Source organism: Ammospiza caudacuta, chromosome 6 (assembly GCF_027887145.1).
Source record: "Ammospiza caudacuta isolate bAmmCau1 chromosome 6, bAmmCau1.pri, whole genome shotgun sequence".
In the NCBI taxonomy this organism is placed as follows: Eukaryota; Metazoa; Chordata; class Aves; order Passeriformes; family Passerellidae; genus Ammospiza; species Ammospiza caudacuta.
Window position 1 is genome coordinate 26,705,787 of NC_080598.1, and position 21,088 is coordinate 26,726,874.

General features: G+C 42.9%; 1 protein-coding gene across 3 annotated transcripts; it reads left to right on the top strand.

The window, feature by feature from the left end:
- Positions 1–582: 582 nt before the first annotated feature.
- Positions 583–21,088, top strand: C1QTNF4 (C1q and TNF related 4). Of its 3 annotated transcripts, XM_058807484.1 has the most exons (3): positions 648–746; positions 16,190–16,308; positions 19,642–21,088. In XM_058807484.1, the coding sequence occupies exon 3, from the start codon at positions 19,647–19,649 to the stop codon at positions 20,748–20,750; it is 1,104 nt and encodes a 367-aa protein (XP_058663467.1). In that variant the 5' UTR covers positions 648–746; positions 16,190–16,308; positions 19,642–19,646; the 3' UTR covers positions 20,751–21,088. The 3 variants fall into 3 exon arrangements, with proteins under 3 accessions (XP_058663466.1, XP_058663467.1, XP_058663468.1); XM_058807483.1 differs by lacking the exon at positions 16,190–16,308 and having other exon boundaries at positions 583–746; XM_058807485.1 differs by lacking the exons at positions 648–746; positions 16,190–16,308 and adding an exon at positions 1,061–1,237.

Here is a 21,088-nt window from a genome sequence, read left to right on the forward strand (position 1 = left end):
AACACAGCTGGTCTATAGACATGCTTTGGGACTCAGAGATCTCCAGAGCAGAAGGTCAGACATGAACATGATCTTGGCTAGCCAAAAGCCTGTCGCTTCCCCCAGTCACATCCTTTGGTCTAGCTAAGGCTGTTTCCTCTCCCCCATCGGCCTGGCCGAGCACGGCCGGCGTGGGATCCCCGTCCCGGATGGCTCAGCCCGGGACTGGAGGGCGCTGCGCTGCCGCCCCACGCGGTCTGGCCGCTGCCCCGTGCCCCGGGCGGTGAGCTCGCCCGCCGGGCTCAGCCGCCGCTGTGCTGAATGAAGGGCATCGTCCCGCGGCGCCCGTCCCCCAGCGCCCTCAGCTCCCGGGAAGGCAGCGGGGCGCCCGGCCCGGCCGTGTCACAGCGCCGCAGCCTCGGTCACCCCTGTCCGTGCGGCGCTCGCACGCCGCCCCGGCCCGCAGCGCCCGCGGGCGCCGGCGCCTCCCGGAGGCCGCCCGGGCTGCGGCGCTGACGGGGGCTCCGAGCCCCGAGCCCCGCCGCCCCCTCCCCTTCCCCGCTCCCGCCCGCCCCCGGGCCCTCCTCCCGTCACTGATTCGGCGCCGGAGCCCCGGGTGCCCGAGCCCCCCTCCCAGCCCCGGCCCCCGCCGCCGCCGCGGCTCCCGAGCTGTCAGTGCGCAGGCAGCGCCGCGGCCCCGCTCCGCACCGCGCTCCGCACCGCGCTCGGACCCAACGCCGCGGAGCCGCCGCCGCGGGGCGCAGCAGGTACCGTGCCGGGGGAGCCGCCGCCGCCGGGGCCGGCTGCACCTGCAGGCCGGGCGTGGAGATGGGATCCCCCGCTCGGACAGGGGCGATGGGAGCGGGGCCGCGGGCGGGCCTGGCCCCGGCGGCTCCCCAGGGGCGGCCGCCGGTGCGGAGCGGAGGGACCGTCGGGGCTCTGGCTGCGGCCGCCGCGGTTCTGGAGAAGGGGGGTGCGCTCGGGGCACCCTGCGCGGTCCCGGCCCTCGGGGCGGCGGGCAGGGCGCGGGCGGGCTGCGCTCCCTCCGTTCCCACCGAGAGGCTGGACAATAGCGGGAAATTCACGAGTTACCCTCCCTCACACCTATCATCCCCAATATGAAATGGCTGTAGAGTTTATGTGGGAAAGGGTATAAGATTTTGGCCCCACTTGTCATGGAGACGAGGTAGGAAAACCTCCTAGGGACTCGCCATTGGGAAGAGCATCCTGGCAAATTCCCACAGGGACAGTTTCTCAGGTGAGAAATAGCAGTATTCCTGCATGGATCTCTGGTTTCTTGGTGGAACAAAGTCCCGAGGGTCTTTTCAAGAGTAGCATATACAACTGAGTCTGTAATGTACGATTTTATGTTAGATAATACGATTTAGTCCTCTGTGTACTTGGCCATCCCACTGTCGTCTCCTCAACCCACTCTGTAAGAGCTCCCAGAGAAGTAGGTCAGTATCTCCAGATGATGTTTCTATTAGATGCTGGTGAGTTTCTGCGCTGCTGCCTGACTAGAAGGCAGCATTGTGACCCTTCCGTTTATGCACATTCTGAATGAGCCGAGCTTCAATTATTCATTCTGATGCTATTGCAACCTTCTGCAGTTTCTCTTCTCCAGGGACACGATGTGTAACAAGAGTTTGAAACACACCAGTGAAGCTGCAGTCCTGTCTTGGCATACGGCAGCTGTTTCCTTGTCTAGCCATTTTTAAGGGTTAGTTTGTAGCACTAGGAGGTATGTCAAGGAAGAATGAGGATTCCCAATAGAGCAGCATTACCCTGTGCATTCCTTCTGTTTCCCTCTAAAAAGCTGTAATTCAAAGTGCTGAATGGTTCATGGACTAGGCTCTGCACATGAGTTTGATATTTTCCATCTGAAAGAAGCAATGCCTTCAGAGGGCATTTGGTTGCCATTAATGGAAAACCTATGGCTTTGATAGAGAATTGGTTTAAATCTGACAATTTGTTGATGTTATAGGCATTTGCTGTTTTGTAGGTGAAGAAACAGATGCAGAAATAAAATGCATTGGAACCTGAAATTTGGCGCCAAAACTCAGAACCCTGTTTGTTGTTATTTATGTTTTAGGTGTGATGTTGTTGTTATTTGTATTTTACTTGTGTAATTGTCTATCCATTGTGCTGTGCTCTCCATTCATAAACTGTGAACTATTCGTATTTTCCAAATACAGAAGGCTGGGTGGGCCCGCAATGGCAGCAGCTATACTTGTGAAAAAACAGGATAACTATCCTGTGACCTGTGGTCATGTAGTGCATGATAAGCTTTTATAGTCTCTATTTTAATAAAAGGTGTATTTCAGAAGAGCAGCAAGGCTGCCTGTTCATCACCAGCTCTTGGAAGACTTGTATAAAATAACCTGTAACCTAGATGAACACAGGCACACAGAGAAAAATGAAATGTCAGAGATGTAAAGAGACAAGATAGTTTGAACCTTCTGTTCAACCTATAAGCAGAGCATCCTGTAATACAAAGACCAAAAGAAAAAGAGGCCAGTGCTAGCAGAAAATGGACAGGCAGTGAGCCTCTGAGTGATCACTGTCATTGTGCCAGAATTTCACCCATTCTTATGGTTAGTTATAGGCAGAAAGCATTGAAATGAACTGATACTGGTAGTAACAGTAGATTTCTAAGAAGGTGAGTACCTCTGAGAATATAATATTTTCAGCTGAGAAATATCTCCCTCCAAGAGAATGAGTCAATCTCTGCATTGACTTCCAGGCAAAAGAATAGAGAAAAAAAATAGGGTTTAAAATTGCTATAGTCTTACAGATACTGAAGTAAAATAACAGGGCTTTGTTATCAGCATCTGAGGTCAGATGTTAGGATTTGGTGGCTTTTACTCCTGAACTCATCCATGAAGCTACCTTTTTAAATCACCAAAGTATGAAGCATGCATTCTACTCCAAGGTACCTAGTTAAAGAAAATAATGTTTCACTGAATTACAGTTTACTGACTAATCTATAGGGGTGAGGTTCTTTGTACTGTCTTGGAAGACACGTTAAGGCTTGGCAATTTGGTAGTTCATCTTACAATATTTGAAATACTGGCTGTGATTTTCACCCAATAGAAATTAAAACCCTCTTACTTCTTGTTTGGCACTCAGAAATTTAGTATGGATCCTGTTGGCCATCAGAAGTAAAGTCAGAACTTCATTTTTCCTTTCAGCTTTTCTGTGCCTTTTGCTTTGACCCTCTTCTAGATAAGGAAATTTGTGTTCAAATGAGATAAGCCAGTACTACACAAGTGCTGTGTGCTGCTGGTGGTCTGTGAATACCAAGTCTACCCCTGGGTTCTTGTCCCTGTAAAGCCTCTTTCTAGTTGCATGTTTCCTCCAGACAGGTTAGAGAACAAAGGAGGAATTCCTGCTGAATCTAATCAAAGGTCTGAGGTTTCCAGCAGAGGTAACACTGCCAGAATCAGATGATCACAGAGCAAGCAGTAAGTGACTACTCCAGGGGCTAATAATTGATTACTAGGGCCCCACTGGGAAACAGGGAAAATTTATAAAGCCCTATTTCTCCCTCTTTACCCTCCAGCTGGTTAATTTGCACCATGCATGTTTTCTGCTGTGCTGGGGCCTCAGCCACGGTGCTGGGAAAACTGTCCATATTGGGTTAAGGAATTTGGGGACACTGTGGTAATGACTACTGGAATGAGAGTCAGGGCTAGACCAGAGAGTTAAGCCTCTGTTGTCAGGAGGAATACCACATCATCTTTATTCCAATGTACACAAAGGCTCACTGTCTGCGATGTGCCTGCTCGTGACTGTCATGGTTGGCGTTTCAGCTCTGAGGAAAAGATCCTGCAGTCACTGGTCAAGAGCAGAGGCAAAGGAAATGTTCAGTCCATTGAAATCAACCAGCTGCCTTGGTGCTGCCCTTGAAGTGTATGCTGCTGTTGTAACTACAGTGAATGTAATAAATTAGGGCATTTCTATCATACTCCTAAATCTATGAAGATAAATGGTCACATCTTTCCCAATTATTTTGTCAGTATTCCAGCGGGTTCTGACAGAATTGACTTCAGTTTACATATTAAAGGCTATTCGTAGAACAAGAGTGAGAGATTTGATTTCATTTGGGTTTTGGGTATTTTTAATGTAAAAGTTGATATTCTTGACTATGGTTAGCACATTAATGCAAATATTTGTTTTGGTGAGGCATAGAACATAGCAGGTAAAGGAGGCTATAAACTGGGTAAACATGATTATCTGAACAGGCAGATCTTCTTTAAATATCAGAAGATTCAGAGCTCATAATATGTAGGCTTTTAATATGTGCCAGTCCTTCAGAGAGGCCACAAGCTGCTCAACACTGACACAGTAGCTGCATTGGGGTGGCCTGGATCTGCTTTTATTCAGTGTTTGCTTAAAGGACCTGGATGGTAAATAAGGAGTGGGTATATCACGTTTTCCAGGACATAAAACTGTGACACTTGAAATATGAAGGAGGAAAATACTAGAATTCAGAATTTTTCCAATAAATTGGAAGACCTTCTAGGAAAAGACCTAAATTGAATTCAGTAGGGATAAATACAAGGTACTACAACAAGGCAGAAATTACCAACAAAATAAGCACAAGGCAGAAGTAAATGACTAGGTTGCAACTCCAGAGAAAAGAATATGTTATGATAGATCACAAGCTGAATATGAGTCAATGTCATGCTGTTGCAAATAAAGGCAAACATCTTGCTAGGATATGTAAAAGAAATGGAAGTCTGGAAGACATGAAGCAATCCTTTTGCTCTGAGGCCAAAGCCTCAGCTTGGGGGCCGTGCAAAGTGTTGGTTCTTGCACTTTGAGACAGGTGCAATTCAATCAGAGGGAGTCCAGAGGAGGGCGGTAGGACTCATCATGGGTCAGAAAAATGTGACCTGCAAGATGATTTGAAATAACTGTAATTTTTAGACCTGAAATTTGACAGGGGAATATAACAGTCTTCAGATAAAAAATAGAGAAGGAAATTATCTTTTCTTCATGGTGGATGGAGCAGAAAGCAAGAAGCAGCAGAAAGTAAGATTATTTTAAACTACAAGAGTAATTTTCTTGGACCTAGGATAATAAAAACAGTTGGATATTTGATATAGGGAGGTTCTGAAGACATTTTAAGAACAGGTTAAACAATCATCTGTGAAGAATCAAATAAGGCTAGTGATCCTATAATGGGAAAGCACCTTGGACTGTTCAATGTCTTAAGTTCTCATCTAGACCATTCTTCTAGCATTTGTAGATCATTTCATGTGAATGAGATAAAAGAAGTCTGCTGGCCCTGTTCTGATATTTGTCTCATATCTAGCGCAGCACCAAGACCACAGATCACCTCTTTCTGAAAAGAGCCGAAAGAAGAGTAAGAACTTTCTAGAAGACTGTTAGAAGAGGTCTCTCTTTTTAGAAGAAAGGGGAAGGAATGAAACATTCTGATTTCCCAGGAGCAGATGCTTGATTCAGTTTATGAATGCTGAAAACAATGCTATGGAAGAAGAAAAATTAATCAGGATTAGCAGTTAGTAAAATTATCTGAACTGAAAATACAAACTCTTCTAGTATTTTATTCCTTGAATGAAAGGCTGTAGTCCAAAAATGGGTTTTAGAGGTAAAATGGAGTAAATAATGGAATTCAGAATAGGAATAAAGTAAATCATAGTCCTATGATTTATATTTTTAGGCATTTATCCAGGGAGATAATCTAGGTCCCGTAGTACTCATGGTTTAACATATATTGTTTCATATAAATGGAACAGACAGTCCCCTGTGCATGGTGAAAAATCCTGGATCTCTGTGAGGAGACAGGTAAAAAGAAAAAAGAGAGCAATGATCAACACTTGGGGATGCTGAAGTGGTGGGCTGCACATAAGATCCTGAATAGAACACATTCTGACCAACCAAATAGTATTTTAATCCTCTAAAGGGATTTTTCTCTCTCTTCAGGCTTTAGACCTTTTCACTCAGACAGAAAGAAAAGCTCTTAGAGAAGCTAAAGACTACTGGGAGCAGTGGAAGTGTTTTTATAGCAAGCAGGCAATAGGGAATTTTTTCTGTGAAAATAGGTACTCTCTAGGACTGAAAGACTAAAGCAACTGCTAGAAAGAATCTGTGTTGAATGAACAAGACAAGGAGAAAATGAAGAGCCAGGCTGCACTTTTTGTAGCCTGTTTTTGTGGAGCTGTTGCTCCGTGAACATATTAGCCTAATCATCTCTTGTAATTTAAAGACTCTTACACTGGAATTATCCATAAATTGATAGAAATCCTGATTTTTTGTCTAGTCTAAGATACGTGAGCACAAACTGTGACACTACATAAGCTGTGATGGATTTTCCCCCTCCCTCTCCCCATCTTCCATTACTGCTGGAACACCTTGGGAAAAATAATTATATGCTTAGAAAGCCAGTCACTTGATGCCCCAGATATTTCAAAGTGAATTCACATCCCTTCCACCCAAGGACTGAGTAGTGCTTGACATCAGCTTATACTGCTTTGCCTGAGTTTATTTCATTATTCCTCTTCCCATCCTTGCTTTTACTGTCTTTACTTCTCAGATGAGTGTATGAAACAGTCTTTATTTGAGAGACAGAAAGGGTATCCAAAAGAAGGCCTGCTGTGATCCAGTGCTAAAGGAACTTTAGCTTTGGAACAAGGTGGTTCTGGAAGAAGATCAAGCAAATATAGCTAATGTAAAAAAATCCTATTTTTACTATTAAGAGGAGACAACAAAGTGAAGGGGTTATTCTCCAGGAAACTTGTGAGGAAATCTGAGACAGACTGTGCAGAAAAATACTGAACACGCTGGAGGGGGTTCTGCAGATGGTAAATGTTTCTCCTGGTGGAAAATGTTGATAATTATCTTGAAAAGGAGAGCTGTTAGACAAAAGTACCTACAAGGAAGGTAGGTGACTGAAAGAATTTGAGTAGAGGAAGCACTGTCTTGAAATATGAACTGAATATGAATGTTTGGATTTAGGGTGCATGTCTGGAATTTCTCAGTGTGGCTGTAAGGAAATTGTGTAGGCTGTTGCAAATGGTCCTTCTTTCAGTATGAGCTGTGTATTTAATGCAAAGTAATGATATCCAAGCCTGCTTTAAATGAAGCATCTACATAGCCAGGTTCAGAGCAGCCACATCCTTCATGTTTTTTATATTATGTCCAACTAGAGTCTAAAAGTCAGGTAAAACCTGCCAATGCATTGATGCAGTTGTTATTTCAGTATTTTAACAAAATTCTTTTCCTATGAGCAAAATCAGAGGCATCAGCTTCAAGCTGTCAAAGGGAATTTTGCCTGGGAGGAACCTGGCTGGTCACGGAGATGAGCCTGGAATCTGTGAGCACTTGACAGGCACTGGGATCTTCCTCCCTGTGAATGAGGAGCTGATGAGTGACCAGCAGTGACCAGCAGTGCTTTTTGAGGGCAATGCCAAAGCCTTTTACCAGCAGCTCCCCGGAGCAGACAGAGTTTTACTGAAATAGTCACACAAACATTTCTGCTGCCATGATGAGAGGACTGATCTTTTTAAACACTGGAAGCAATATAAAGCTGGAAAGCAGATACTGGAAAAACCTTGTAAAGGTATGTGTGTATTGAGGGCATTGCTCAGGAATGCTTCTCTCTGTCCCTCTATCCAGGGACGTCGATTCTGTCTTGTAGGCGGCAGCACCTCTGTGTCAGATTGTCACAGAAAAGTCCAGGTTCAAAAACTTGTGAAGTGAAAGCTTGACTTATGCAGGGTGTTGGGGAGGAACTTCACAGTTCCCTGTTGAAAAAGATGACAAGCTGATTAAATCAGTGGACCAAAATATACTAAATGTTTTAAAAGTGGAATCAGAAACTGTGGTTTTCCTGAAGATATCAAATATCAATTCACAGCTTTGGGTTGTCTCGTTTGCAACAGCTATAGCATTCTGAGAAATAATTGCTAGTAAGATGGGTAAAAAATTGAAAGAACTCAGATTCCAGCTTTCTATAGATCTTCCTCACAAGGGATTTGGCAGGTAAGACAGAAAATGGGAACTACACCTTGCTGATTGTGAAGTGTCAGTATTAATAAGCATGACAATTACTAACCCTGACGATTTACTTTGCTACATTTAATTGTCACTATAGGTTACTATATGTATTGAAGAATTTCAGTGTTCATCAAGAACTTCTGTTCCATACCAGGGGAAATCTCTGTCTCAAGGTGTCTCAACTGTCTGGTGACAAAAATGGGGGTAGTCTCAGGCTGTGATTATTCTTTAATTATTTTTTCTTGATCTGTCTACTAATTCCCTGTGTACAAAAGCAACAGGATTATCATGGACAATAGGAAGAAATACTTTCCTGTGAGGGTGATGAAGCAGTGGAACAGTTTGCCCAAAGAGGTTGTGAACATCCAGCCTTGGAAGTGCTCAAGGCCAGGTTGGATGGGACTCTGGTCTAGTGGAATGTGTCCCTACCCATGGCAGAGGGTTGGAACTAGATGATCTTTAAGTTCTCTTGCAATCCAAATCATTCTATGATGCTATGATCCAGTTGGACAGTTGGAGAATGAGACCAGAGAAAATATTAGCATATGTGGACTATGACTGACACCCCTTTTTCCCCACACAAAAGTTTTCATTCAGATCTGTGTCCTGACCCAGTAGGAGGAAGGGCAGAAATGAAATGCCAGTGCAGAGATGACAGATAAGTGGATCTTAATGCCTTTTATCACCTTCCTCATTGAACTAGAGCTCAGTGAATTTCCAAATTGAGATGTTGCTGCATGTTGACAATGTAGAGCAGCACTGCAGTGCAATTCAGTGTCTCTGAGTTTCTTTACAGTAATGAAGCAGCAGGGCATGAAAAGAAATGAATGTGGGTTTTTGGCTGAGTGTGATGGCAGATGTTAAAAGACAGCATGTTTTCCTGACTTACCTGTCAAGACACGCTAAAAAACTTGCAAAGAAAGCAGCATTCCTGTAGGAAACTGCCCCAGTACATTGAGAGTTTTTTCAGATAGATTTGCAAAGCCTACTGTCAGAAAACAGTAGTCAGTATAAAACATAGCATTAGAAGATGATTTATCAAGCAAAGTAAAACTAATCTCATCCTTTCTGACAGTTTTCCGTTAACTGCAGGTTGTCAGGATGGAGACCAGATTTATCCATCTTGTGAAAATTTTTGGACTGCTAAATCAGCTCATAGCAGACAGTGAATTCAGACTCAACGATGAAATAAAAATGGTTTTTGTTGTCATGGCATGTAATCCCAGCTGGCACAGCTATCCATTAATTCCCATAGGGGTCCACTGCTTCTCTCCACAGATTTATCCTAACTTGAGCTTTGATGATTAACCAGCAAGAACCAGCATATTCCCTCTAGCTTTCACTCAGGTGGGTGATGTGGCAGGTCTTAGAGAAATGACTGGAGGACAACATTCCAGTGAGTGGGGGAAGGGTTTGAAAGCAACTTCTGCAGGTGCAGAGTTCCAGGAAAAAAATTATGATTATTTGCCCACTGAAGTGAGAAAGGGAGAGAAGGTGTGGCTATGCAGCTATAAAAGCAAACAGAAAAGAAAAATCTAAATCTTGGTTTTGTTTGATTAGGATCTTGCATTGCAATTAAATTAAAATCACATATTCACTGATACAAAGTGCAGGAGCACAAACTCACAGAAGGAAAATTGAGGACAAAAAATCATTACAGAGAGGACAATGAACAAGCCTTGAGAGCGCCCACAGGTTCCAGTATCTCTTGTAATATCACCACAATTTCCAGGACAACACTCTTCAACAGGAAGATGTAACACAAAATTCCTGTAATGTCAATTGCTTTCCTATTTGCTACATCTTTGTGGAGCTTGGGTCCAACAAGTTCATATTAGTTCCTGGACAAATAACCTACTATTAACAGTTGTTTTCATTCTTAGTGAGGAAATGAGAGAAGAACATGAAAGAATCACTGCAAGATTTTGCCCGGCTGATGGTGCCATAGGGTGCTGCTGGATGACTGGGAATGTGAATGAAAGTGGAAGGCAACAGGGAACAGGAAGGAAAGCCTGCACAGCCTGTGTTTAACTGGAATATTTACTCTCATCTTGATGACCTTTAATGTCTCTAAGTATTTGTTGCAACTAAGGATTTAAAGAAAATGGACAAATACAGCATTAACTCTGAGAATAGCCCAGGAACCTCCTCTTCTGGTGAGCGTGAGTGGAGGATGAAAATATTAATTCAGCTGCACTGAAGCAAACTGGTGCTTAGGTCCATGGAGGAAAGTGTGGTTCAAAACAAGTCAAATATCTGCCTATCCTGTAGGTGTATTTACATAAGGTAAACACCTACGGATGTTCTCTGAACTGTTGCTGGACTTTCATTTCTTAGCAGAGGGAGGGGATATTTTCCTGAGAGCTAAACCTTACTTCACTGGAAGGAAGTAGTGTAGAAAGGCTGCTAGAAAGAGCTATGATGTGTAACAATAAAGAAAGAATAACAATAACAGAAAGAATAAAGGTTTTAGAATTTGAGTTGATTCCAGAGTACTGATTCCAGTGTCATTCTGCCTACCTAGTGTTTCCACTTCGTCACTCACAGCTCAGTTTACCCAATTGAGTTTAAAGCAGAGATTTTTTTTTTTTATGTTCCTAAGGATTTGAACTATCATGCCACTTCAGGAAAGCCTTAATAAGCTTGTGATCAGTGGGGCTGTCCAAACAGTTTTTCTTTCTGTATGAACCCTTTAAAGTCCCCATGCTTCTTGTGTTATTGGGGAAAATTATTTCTCTTTTTCCTTAAGAAACTCTTACTAAAAGAGAAAAATTACAGCAGTAGTCTGGGATGCTGAACCCATCTGTACTTTACTTAGGTTCCCAGTTTTGTCTCCAACCTAGAAAAGTATTTGGTAAACACTTCTAAGTTTTCTTCCTCATTGTCTCTTAAGAGTCTCTCATTTGTATAGTCATTGCCTTCCTCTTCTCCTTTAGCACTGCTGTGCTACTAACTGGCTTGTTCATTCCAGTTCTGTCAGATGATTAAATCAAGCCATTTTATTTCATAGAGTCATGTAATGGTTTGGGTTGGAAGGGACCCTGGAGATCATTTCGTTCCAACCCGCCTCCCATCATGGGCAGGGACACCTTACACTAGATCAGGTTGTTCCAAGCCCCATCCAGCCTGGCCTTGAACATTTCCAGGGATGAGACATCCACAACTCTCTGGGCATCCTGTTCCAGGGCTTAAAAACCTTCACAGGAAAGATCTTTTTTCTAAATATCTAATCTAAACCTATCCTCTTTCAGTTTAAAGCTATTCCCCCTCGTCCTATCACTACATGCCCTCGTGACAAGTCTGTCTGCTTTCTTGTAGCCCTTTAGGTGCTGAAAGGCTGCAGTAAGGTCACTCTGAGGCCATCTCTTCTCTAAACTGAACACATCCAACTCTCTCATCCAATCTTCATAGAAGAGGTGCTCCAGCTCTCTGGTTATCTTTGTAGCCCTCCTCTGGACTCACGCAAACATCTTTAATATCCACATCCATGACATTCATTTTAAGTATCTTAAGCCAGTTGAGAAGTTTAAAATAAAAACCCTGTGAATAATTCTTGTTCATTTTTAGAGACTAATTTCACATTGGAATAGCCTGAATTGCTCGTACTCAGCATTCTTTCTCATAAAGTGTCTGTCATCCCAGTAGGTCTGCTGCAGGTGGAGTTTCTGGCACTGTCCTTTTGCTTCTTATGGTTTTACCATCACAAGCAAAAACACCCAGGACTTTTGTGGGAAAATCCTCCTGCTACATGGCTTCTAGCCCAGCCCCCTGGAACAAGGAAATTGCCCTCTACTCCATCCTCTGAGTCCTCTGAGTCCTCTCTCTCTAGAACTTGATTGCAGTGTGCAGTCTGCCTTTGGGGCCTTCCTCTCTCACTCTCTTAACTGAGATCTTTATGGTATTCACTGATAAAATGTCAGATAGTTTCTTTTGCCTGTCAAAATACCTCCTGATATTCCAGGCCAGACTCTTTATTAATCCTTTATGCCAGTGTGATCTGCCTCCTGGTGCAGCACTATGATCCCTGCTTGGATAGATGAAATGCTCCAATATCACCTTATTCCACAGTCTCAGCATCTCTTGTGCACACCAAGAAAAAGAAATGAGCACATAAACCAGGTTAAAAGAGGAAATTATGTTTGGGGCTGAGAAAAGAGATGGTTTAACTTTGGTATTACTGTAATTGTAGTGGAATCCATGTGAAAATTTCAACTGTTGAAATGGTCTCAGTGTTTTATGTCTAAAGGTAGCAGTGTTAAATAAAACACTGCACAGCAGCAGACTTTTAGTTTTCTCAAGATGTGGTTTCCAGTCTCCTCTGGCTTCTGCTTTCACAGGAGCTGTTTGTCACTGAACTCCTTCCCATCAATGGCCAGGTTTTTCACTGTTTATTGCTGGTGTAATTTCAATGATTGCTTATCCACTGCTGCTTTAACTGCATGTGAAAACAACTTTACAGAATTCAACACATTTTATGAACTACAGTTTAAACTGAAATGTTCTAGCAGTGTTTTCTGTTCTTCCACTTCTGGCCAGTGTTAGAGTACATTTCTTTGCTTTGAAGTTTTAATCCTGTTTTCTTGACTAGTGTGTTTGTGGTGGAGAGTTGGACTTGTGTAATGTGTCCATTTAGAAAAGCATGTAAAAAATTATAACATCTTAAAGCTTTAGTTTGCTGGAATAACTCCTTGCTCCCCCCTGGGATTTATTCAGCCATCTTCTCTACTAAAACACCATTTTGTCTAAATTAATATATTTTAAAATGTAATGGTAGCCAAAAAGGCAGATGCAGTGTATCACCCTGGTACTTCAAATGTATATGACAAATTTTCTTAAATGATGTTAAAGAAGAAAAATCCTAATGTCAGAACTATCATGTTTTCATTTTGGTCAGTGAATTTACATCATTTCACATAATATCATTTTAGCTTAACCAGAGTTGTTAGGACTTCAGTTGAAATAGCAAGTTTCATCATATTCTGAAATGCAGGGTAACAGTAGTGGCTTCTGCCCAAAAAGTCTCTCCATTTCCTTTTCCTGAGTATGGCTGGAGTTGAGGCACTCGAAAATAATTTTTGCCTCTCCACAGATTTTTGAGTACACAGAAGATGGTTTATTATGTTAAAGAACTCTCCCTTGACTCAGGGAAACATTCAAAATTAAGCACTTTCTATATTAATGCCATACATGTCTGTCATTCAAGGCATGACATATACTTTCTAAAAGACATCCTGAATGCTTCAGACAATGTTTTACCTCCCAGAGTTGTGCCAGAGTTAAAAAAAAAAAAAACAAACACATTCACCAGAGCCTTAAGTGAATCACTGATTTTGTTACTCATGTACTCTTACACAGATTTTGCTTTTGAGGATGTGCTACAATTATTTTCTCTTTGATGCTGGAAGAACTGAAGCATTTTCATCATTATCTGATGCTCTTAATCTGTGTTGGATGAGTGGAACAGACAGTATGTGGTATCTTGGGAAAAGAAATCTCACTAACTATAGTCCAAGAAAGATGTTCATTACACAGGCTTTCACTGATTCAAATAATTGAAACATTTGCAGCTGTCCTTAAATATTAGGGTGAGAGCTAGGGAGAACATGGCTTTGCTCTTGCAGCTTACAGGATTTAAAAAACCTTTTAGTAACAGCTGAGCCAATTGTACTGCTTCAATTTTGTTTCATATCTCATTATTCAGTGATATTCCTGGCAAAACTCCCACTGAAACTAAAGGACTCTTGCATAAAGTAGGACTAGGGAACCTGGATAATTAATATTTTGGTATAAAAAGAAAACCCTTGTGGGTTTCACAAGTAGGTCTGTCCTGCAAGTGTAGAAATGGGGTGACCTTTCTATTGTTGAATGTCCTTTTGTAGATCCACGTGTCTCAATAGAAGAGTAAAACTAATTGTCTTTTCACTGGTGGATTGATTCTGTTCCAGGACAGAAAAATCACCTCCAGCAAACTCAAAGCTATTAAAATTTCCTGGGTCATGCAAATGGTGAATTCTGACTTTCTTTTCAAGAAAGTTTTGCAGCTCTTGTTCTGCTATGTGAGTCAGTGAGTCAGTACCACTTTAGCCCCTTCTTTTCAGGTCACTAATTTAATGCCAGTGTCTTTGAGAATTGTTTAGCTGCATCATGTGTTTTGTGCCTCCTATTCCAAATTAGTTTCTTGACTTCTTCTCTGTGGGCTGCTGTTCCTGCTGGTACTGCCTAAAGTAAAATCAGTAGCCTACCTAGCTTATCAGTTGGGTTTGCTTAGCTTCTTCCATGCTTCTGTGGTGTTGGGACACTAAGGAATGGCAGGGTAGGGGACAAGGGCCCTGATTTGTGTGTAAATGTAATGAGAATACACAGCTGCCACACACTGAAGACCTATTTTCCATCTCTAGTCTGGATATTTCACTTCACTCTTCAGTTTTAAAACTTGGATCACATCATGAACTCAGGGCTGGTGCCACAGTGTCCGCAGCCAGTTTCACATCCCTGGTGCTATCTCTTCTCTGCCAGAAGAAAACTATTCCAGTAAAAGAGACTTGGGCACCATAAACAATTCTGGGGGCATTTTGGCAGCTTGATCTTTCAGAATTACTATGAGAATACTCAAGTCCAAAAGCTGTCACGAGTTGCCTCTGTTTATAGAACCCCTTCAGCTGGATGTGTCTTCCTAATGATTGGCAAATTATTCTTAGACTGGTTTAGTTTGAGAGGCAGTTATTAGATACTTTCCACATTATTTTTAAAAGAACCTAAATGGTGCTGAAAGTGGTGAGTGGGAGCTGTCAAGGAAACAACTTGCTAATGGAAGCACAGCATAATTAACTGCTTTATTTAAATTACTTGCTTTTGGAAAGAGCTGATAAATAAGGGCAGCAGCAGAGGGTCTTTGCAACTGTACTGAGTTATCCAATGTTTAATAAGGGACCTTATTACAGAGAAATTAACTTTCAAATAGAAACAAGGATAGTGGTCATTTGAAGGCTCATAAGGTCAGATTCACTACACACTTTATTAAACTTGGTCTGTTTTGTCTTTCTGTGCTTTTTTCGGCCAGCAGTGATGTCCTTTCAGTATCCCCCCTGACTCCTGGATATGCTGAACAAAGTCTGGAGCCCAGGCAGCATTTCAGAGAAGCAGGCTTGTTGCTAAAAAGCCATATCCTTTCCTGTCATTTGTTGTCTCAAGAGCACACAACCATGTCACAGTCATCTTGGTTCTCCATGCAGCCACACCATGGTGATCACTGGAATAACAATGAATGAGTATGAATCTGGAGCATCTAATAGCCCTTAAAAGCTTGCCTGTAGGGCTTGGTATTCTAAGCTGGAATGAGCCTGCCATGCTGGAGGTAGCACTCTGCAAAAATAATACTGCTGAACCAGCTGCTGGGCTCACAAATGTGACAGTTTGGGATTTAGTTCTTAGTGAGATATTAGGGTCTACTAGTATTGTTTAAATGGCAGCAGTAGCCAAATGCTGTACAGACATGGAAAGAAAGACAGCCATTTCCCTGAGGAACACAGAAACTACAAAGTAAGCTAAAATAAAGACAGCATGGAAGCAGATGTGTGACACTTAGGTATGGATTGTTTCATTGAATATGCTTCAATTTGCTGGAGGGAAAATAGTCTGTCTGTTAGACCTGCTGTTAGCTGGTTAATTCCATGTAAGTGCCATGGCTAGGGTTATTAGGGAGTGAATTTTAAATGCAAGGAGTAGTAGCTATGGGATTCAGTTACAGACTCAGGAATCATGACTTAGGAAGTCTCTAGTCCAAGTTCCTGCTGAAAGCAGGGCCTCAGGAATCATGACTTAGGAAGCCTCTAGTCCAAGTTCCTGCTGAAAGCAGGGCCAACACTGAGTGCAGACTGGGTTGCTCACAGCTTAATCCAGTCTTGTTTGTAAACTTCCAGGGATGGAGATCTTGCAATCTCTTTGGGCAAACTGTTATATTCTTAGTTGCCTCATCATGGAATTATTTTGCTTATATCTGGTCTGACTCTTCCCCTTCAGATTTAACGATCATTGTCTGTTACTCTTCCACCATGCTCACCAGTGCAGTACCTCGCACTGTCTGGAGCCACTAAAGGCAGTGAAAGGCTGCTACTAGGTCCCCCCAAAGTTTTCTCCTTTCCATGCTAAACAAGCCCAGTTCAATCAGCCTCTCCTTGTTGGGCAGGTGCTTCAGACCTCAACCATCTTGGCTGCCCTCTTCTGGAATCACTCAAGTGCCAACTGAAGAGGAATAATCACAGTCTGTGGTTCCTGGCAGTGTTCTGTTCTGCACCCCAGCGTGCTGTAAGTCTTTAGTACCTGCAGGGCACAGCACTATCTCAGGTACAAATTACTGTTCTCCTGAAGCCCTAGATCCTTTTCAGATCCTTTTCAGACAGAATTCCAACTAGTCATCCATCTGTACCAACTCACAGGCTAGTCCATCCAGGTACAGTATTTTGCATTTATCATCACTGAATTTCTTTTCAGTCCATCCCACCAGTCTGTCTGGGTCCCTCTGAATAGCAGCTGTACCTCCAAGTATGTTGGTCAACCATCTGTTTTGGTGTCATCTGCAGACTGATAAGTGGGCATTCTCTCTGCTTCTCAGGACATTGATAAATAATATTGAAACATCTGAAATTAAACATTAAATACTAGTTCTCAAGCCTGATAATCCAGTCAGTTTTTCACTTATTTAGTAGTCCACTTATCTAACATCAAAATTTGGACAGAGGAATGCTCTAGGAGACTGAAACAAAAGCCTTGCTAAAATGCAGGTGACATCCACTGATCTCTTCCCACAAGACAGCAATCAGTTTGATTAGTCTATACTCAATTAAATAACGTGGGCTAAATTGCATGTCCTTTGACTAAAAATATGTTCTAAGAAGGACACTCCATGATTTTCCCAGGGATCAAAGTGAAGGCCTAACTTGTTGACCACCCTGTAGTTTTGCAGGTAGTGTCACTTGTCCTTTCTGAGTATGGGTGCCACATTTGCCTATCTCCAGTCACCAGGGACCTCCTCTGATCTCCCATCACCTTTCAAAGATGATAGAGAGTGGCTTCAAATTGACATCACACAGCTCTCTCAGCAACCTTCATTGCAGCCCGTGGAGGCCTGAAGGAGCAGGCTAGGTCAGGAAAAACATTCTGAATTCAGGGGCATGGAGGAGAATTCTGAGATGTCGCAGGCAGAATGGAAGCTGCAGACAAAGTTTATTAGAGAAGCCCTCCCTTCATGAACAGAAGCCACAAGGTACAGAAAGGACTCCCTTTCTAAATCCTTTCTGAGAGAGGAACCAAGCTACAGCTGGGCACCATCTCAGCCCCAGACTTAGTCAATGGTTTATATCTAAAGAGTTACACAGGTTTAATTGAGCTTTTATGCACCTTCATCCTGCAGAATTAAGGATGGCAAACCAGATATATTTCTATAAATAAAATTATGTATTTATTTTAATTTATTACAATAATGATTAGAGGGAAAAAAACTTAATCAGAATAATTTCCTGCACAGTATGGATTGCTATTACTAGTGATTTAGTGCGCTGTTTTTGAAGCAATTATATTAAAGCGATTATATTCAAGGTAGCAGAATAATTGTTAAGCAGAGATTGATGTTACTTACCTACACCAGCAACTGGGAAAATCTGTGTCGTTCAGCCTCAAGGAATAACCTTGAGAAGTGTCCCCACTGAAGGGAAGGATCTTCACACACCTTAGGGAGGTATGCTAGAAATCTTTGCTGTGCTAAAGTGACACTGGCCTTTTATAGCATAAAGTGATTGACTTTAATATGCGTTCAAAACAGGCATTTTTTAGATTATGTGTTCTCAGGCTTACTCAGCAAAATATGCTTTCTGCTGAAAAATGTGTTGGCAGCTTTTTAGTTCCTTCTCTTCACCTTCCAAATCAGGACCTGCACATCCTTGCTGCTCCTAGCCTTGATCAGGGAGCCTCAGTCTTGCGTGTCCTTGTGGTGGGGGTGGGAGTTTGGTCAAGCTGGTCTCAGCATTCTTCAGCGCTAAGAACAGCAGAGTTATCCTTGCTCAGTGTTATCACTCAGTTATCCTTGCTCACTGTTTTCACTGATCAGCAGCCCGTCCTTGCTCCACTGAACAGCAAACTCTCCTTGCTCAGCCCTTCACTGACAAACTTACAAGCCTGCTTAGGCTGAGAGCCCTGCTACAGATGTCTGTGAGAGAAGTGATCTAAGGTAAAACTGGGACATGGACGGATATTTCTTTTAGTCTTTGCTAGTGTGCCATTTTCATGTAATTGAGAATCTAATTTATTCTTGGGTTCTTAGGTATTAAAGCTGCACCTCAGATTTCAGTTTTATTCTCAAGTGTGAGAGAGCAGGGTTCGAGCTGAATTCCTTCTGGTGAGTGATTCTAGGTATCACATCTTGCCAAGTAGGATCCCATTGTCACCTCACAGTCTATGTTCATTCTGTGTGCTTTACTTCTATTACTAGGCCATCTCAGATGATTCAAATATTTACCCCTTTATCCTTTTTAATGCAGGATTTGTCTTCAACCCTCCCCCACCAATGAGTTGCATGTTTTGCTTCTGTTCTGTTGCTCTGTGAATGCATTGTTTGCAGGCTGGCAAGGCACCAGTTTTGGTGTGACAGATGGAGCAGACTGCAAACCAGGCAGTTGCCTCCTAGCCTGAATGATATTTTAATAAGCACCAAGAGGTGACAGAAAGAGAAGCTTCTCACTGGAATGACTGGCAGTTTTGTTTCTAGCCTGAAAGCACTAATAGATAATTTTTGGCCTCAATCCAAAAAAAAAATTTAACAGAAAATCCTATTAGCTCCTAACTTTTTTAGGGGTCAAAGAAGTTTTTATGTCTAGTCCGTTATCCATTTAGGGAGTTTTTTCCCTATTTTTGGTATTTCAGTTCTCTCTCAGAAATTGTACACTTTAGGAGAGTTTCCTTTTACTTACCATTTTGTTTTCCTTCTTTTTTTTATTACTTGAGCAATTTTCTCCATTGTCTTCCTTCCCTAAATATTCCTTCTTCTTCATATTTCTTTATACTTTCCACAGATTCATGTTGGAATAATGGGATCTAACAGCTTACTTGGCTTCCAGCTTCCACATCCTGTGAAACAACTACTGTACTGCGAGGCAATGGCATCTGCATGGGAATCTCTAGAGCATATGTCCTCTTCTCCCTGCCCTCCAGCTGTGTCTCCATTGTATAATACAGGGTTTGTGTAGGGCTTTGTTTCATCCTTGGTCTTATGAATAAAAAAAGGCACAACAAAAGGGAGCTCTGGCAAATCCCCAGCAGGCTCTGAGATCCCTCTGCAATATGAGCAACATGGTGTTTTGCAGTCAAGCTGTAGGATAGTCAGGCTTTCAAAGGAGAAGATGCTTTTTCTTTCCACAAGAACAGGTTAAAAATGGTCCAGCTCTCACTAGGAAAATATAAAAGTGGTGCTGGGATCTGAACTATGGTGTGGTCCCATACACTGCTCAAAGAACACACTGGAAATTTCTCAGTATTTGGACATGGATCTTCGTGTTTATTTAGCAATATTCAAGTCTGGATTTCAACTCATTTGTGAGCTGTAAATTAATGCTATTCCTGCTAAAATATGCTTCTTTTTTTTTCCAGATACAATGATGACACTGAACGTTCAGATCATCTTTGGCCTCCTTTGCTGCATGATTTTTCTTCCTACGGATGGCTTCCCAGCAGACACCAGTACTGAATTTCGCTCTGCCTTCTCTGTGGCCAGAACCAGCAGCATGGAAGGAAGCTCTGAGATGGTGATTACCTTTGACAAAGTATATGTGAATATTGGCAATGATTTTGACCCCAAGACTGGACTGTTCCGCTGCCGGATCCCAGGAGCCTACTACTTTTCCTTCACCGTTGGGAAATACCCAAAGAAAAACTTGTCTGTCATGCTGATGAGAAACAAGAATGAGGTGCAGGTAATTGTGTATGATGAACATCACCGCAAGGAGCGCAAGGTGGCCAGCCAGAGTGCCATGCTGCAGCTTGACTACGGGGACACAGTGTGGCTGCGTTTGCACGGAGATCCCAAGTACGCTCTTTACAGCAATGTGGGGCCCTATACAACTTTCAATGGCTACCTGATCTATCCAGACACTTCTGCCTTCTTCCAGAATGCTCTTGACTCTCAAGAGCTCGGGCCACACCCTCACACAATTCAGCAGCTCCCCAGAGAGCAGAATGAAGCCTCACAGCGACGCGTGTTGTCTGACCAGCCAAAGAGGGTACAAGACCCTCGCTCTGCGTTTTCTGTTGCCCGCTCACAAAGTCTCCTGGGGACAGATGAGAAGCAAACTCAGCACGAGCCAATCACATTTGATACAGAGTTCGTGAATATTGGAAAAGATTTCAATGCCTCCACTGGCATCTTCACGTGCCGTATACCTGGAGCATACTATTTCTCCTTCACCATTGGCAAAATGCCCTTTAAGACTATGTCAGTGAAGCTGATGAAGAACCACAATGAGGTGCAGGCCATGATCTATGATGACAACCACTCCAAGCGGCGGGAGATGCAGAGCCAGAGCATCATGCTGCCTCTGCAATACGGGGACACCGTTTGGCTCTACAGCCATCAGCATGATGGCTACGGTGCCTACAGCAACCACGGCAAGTACATCACCTTCACAGGCTTCCTCATCTATTCAGAGGCTCAGCCAAAGTGGCTGCCAGGTGCCAGCTCACCTCAAGAGTCAAACAATTAAATGCAGATGTGAAAGGAGCATAAGAAGAGCCAAGGTGCCATGAACTTGGGTATAGCTTCTCTGAATATCATCCTCTACTTTGAGCATGCTGTCATGTGTCCAGTGCTTTCCTTACGCTGCACGCTTGTGCCCTGTCTGCAGGGCCACTGCTGTGTGTGCCATTCATCCATAGAGAGGCCTTTCAGGTTGTAGCTGTGTGTCCCGTGTTGGTGTTTGATTTAACATAAAGCATGAGGTAGTTTTGGGGCAGGGGGGGCATTGTAGTGAGATGCTGAGGATCAGAGAACTACTGCAGTCATGTTACTGAAGATCTCCAGCATCCAGAGAGCAAAGGGTGT

What these genes read in the sequence shown, in the direction of transcription:
- C1QTNF4 (XM_058807483.1), top strand. Translation starts at nt 19,647, where the DNA reads ATGATGACACTGAACGTTCAGATCATCTTTGGCCTCCTTTGCTGCATG.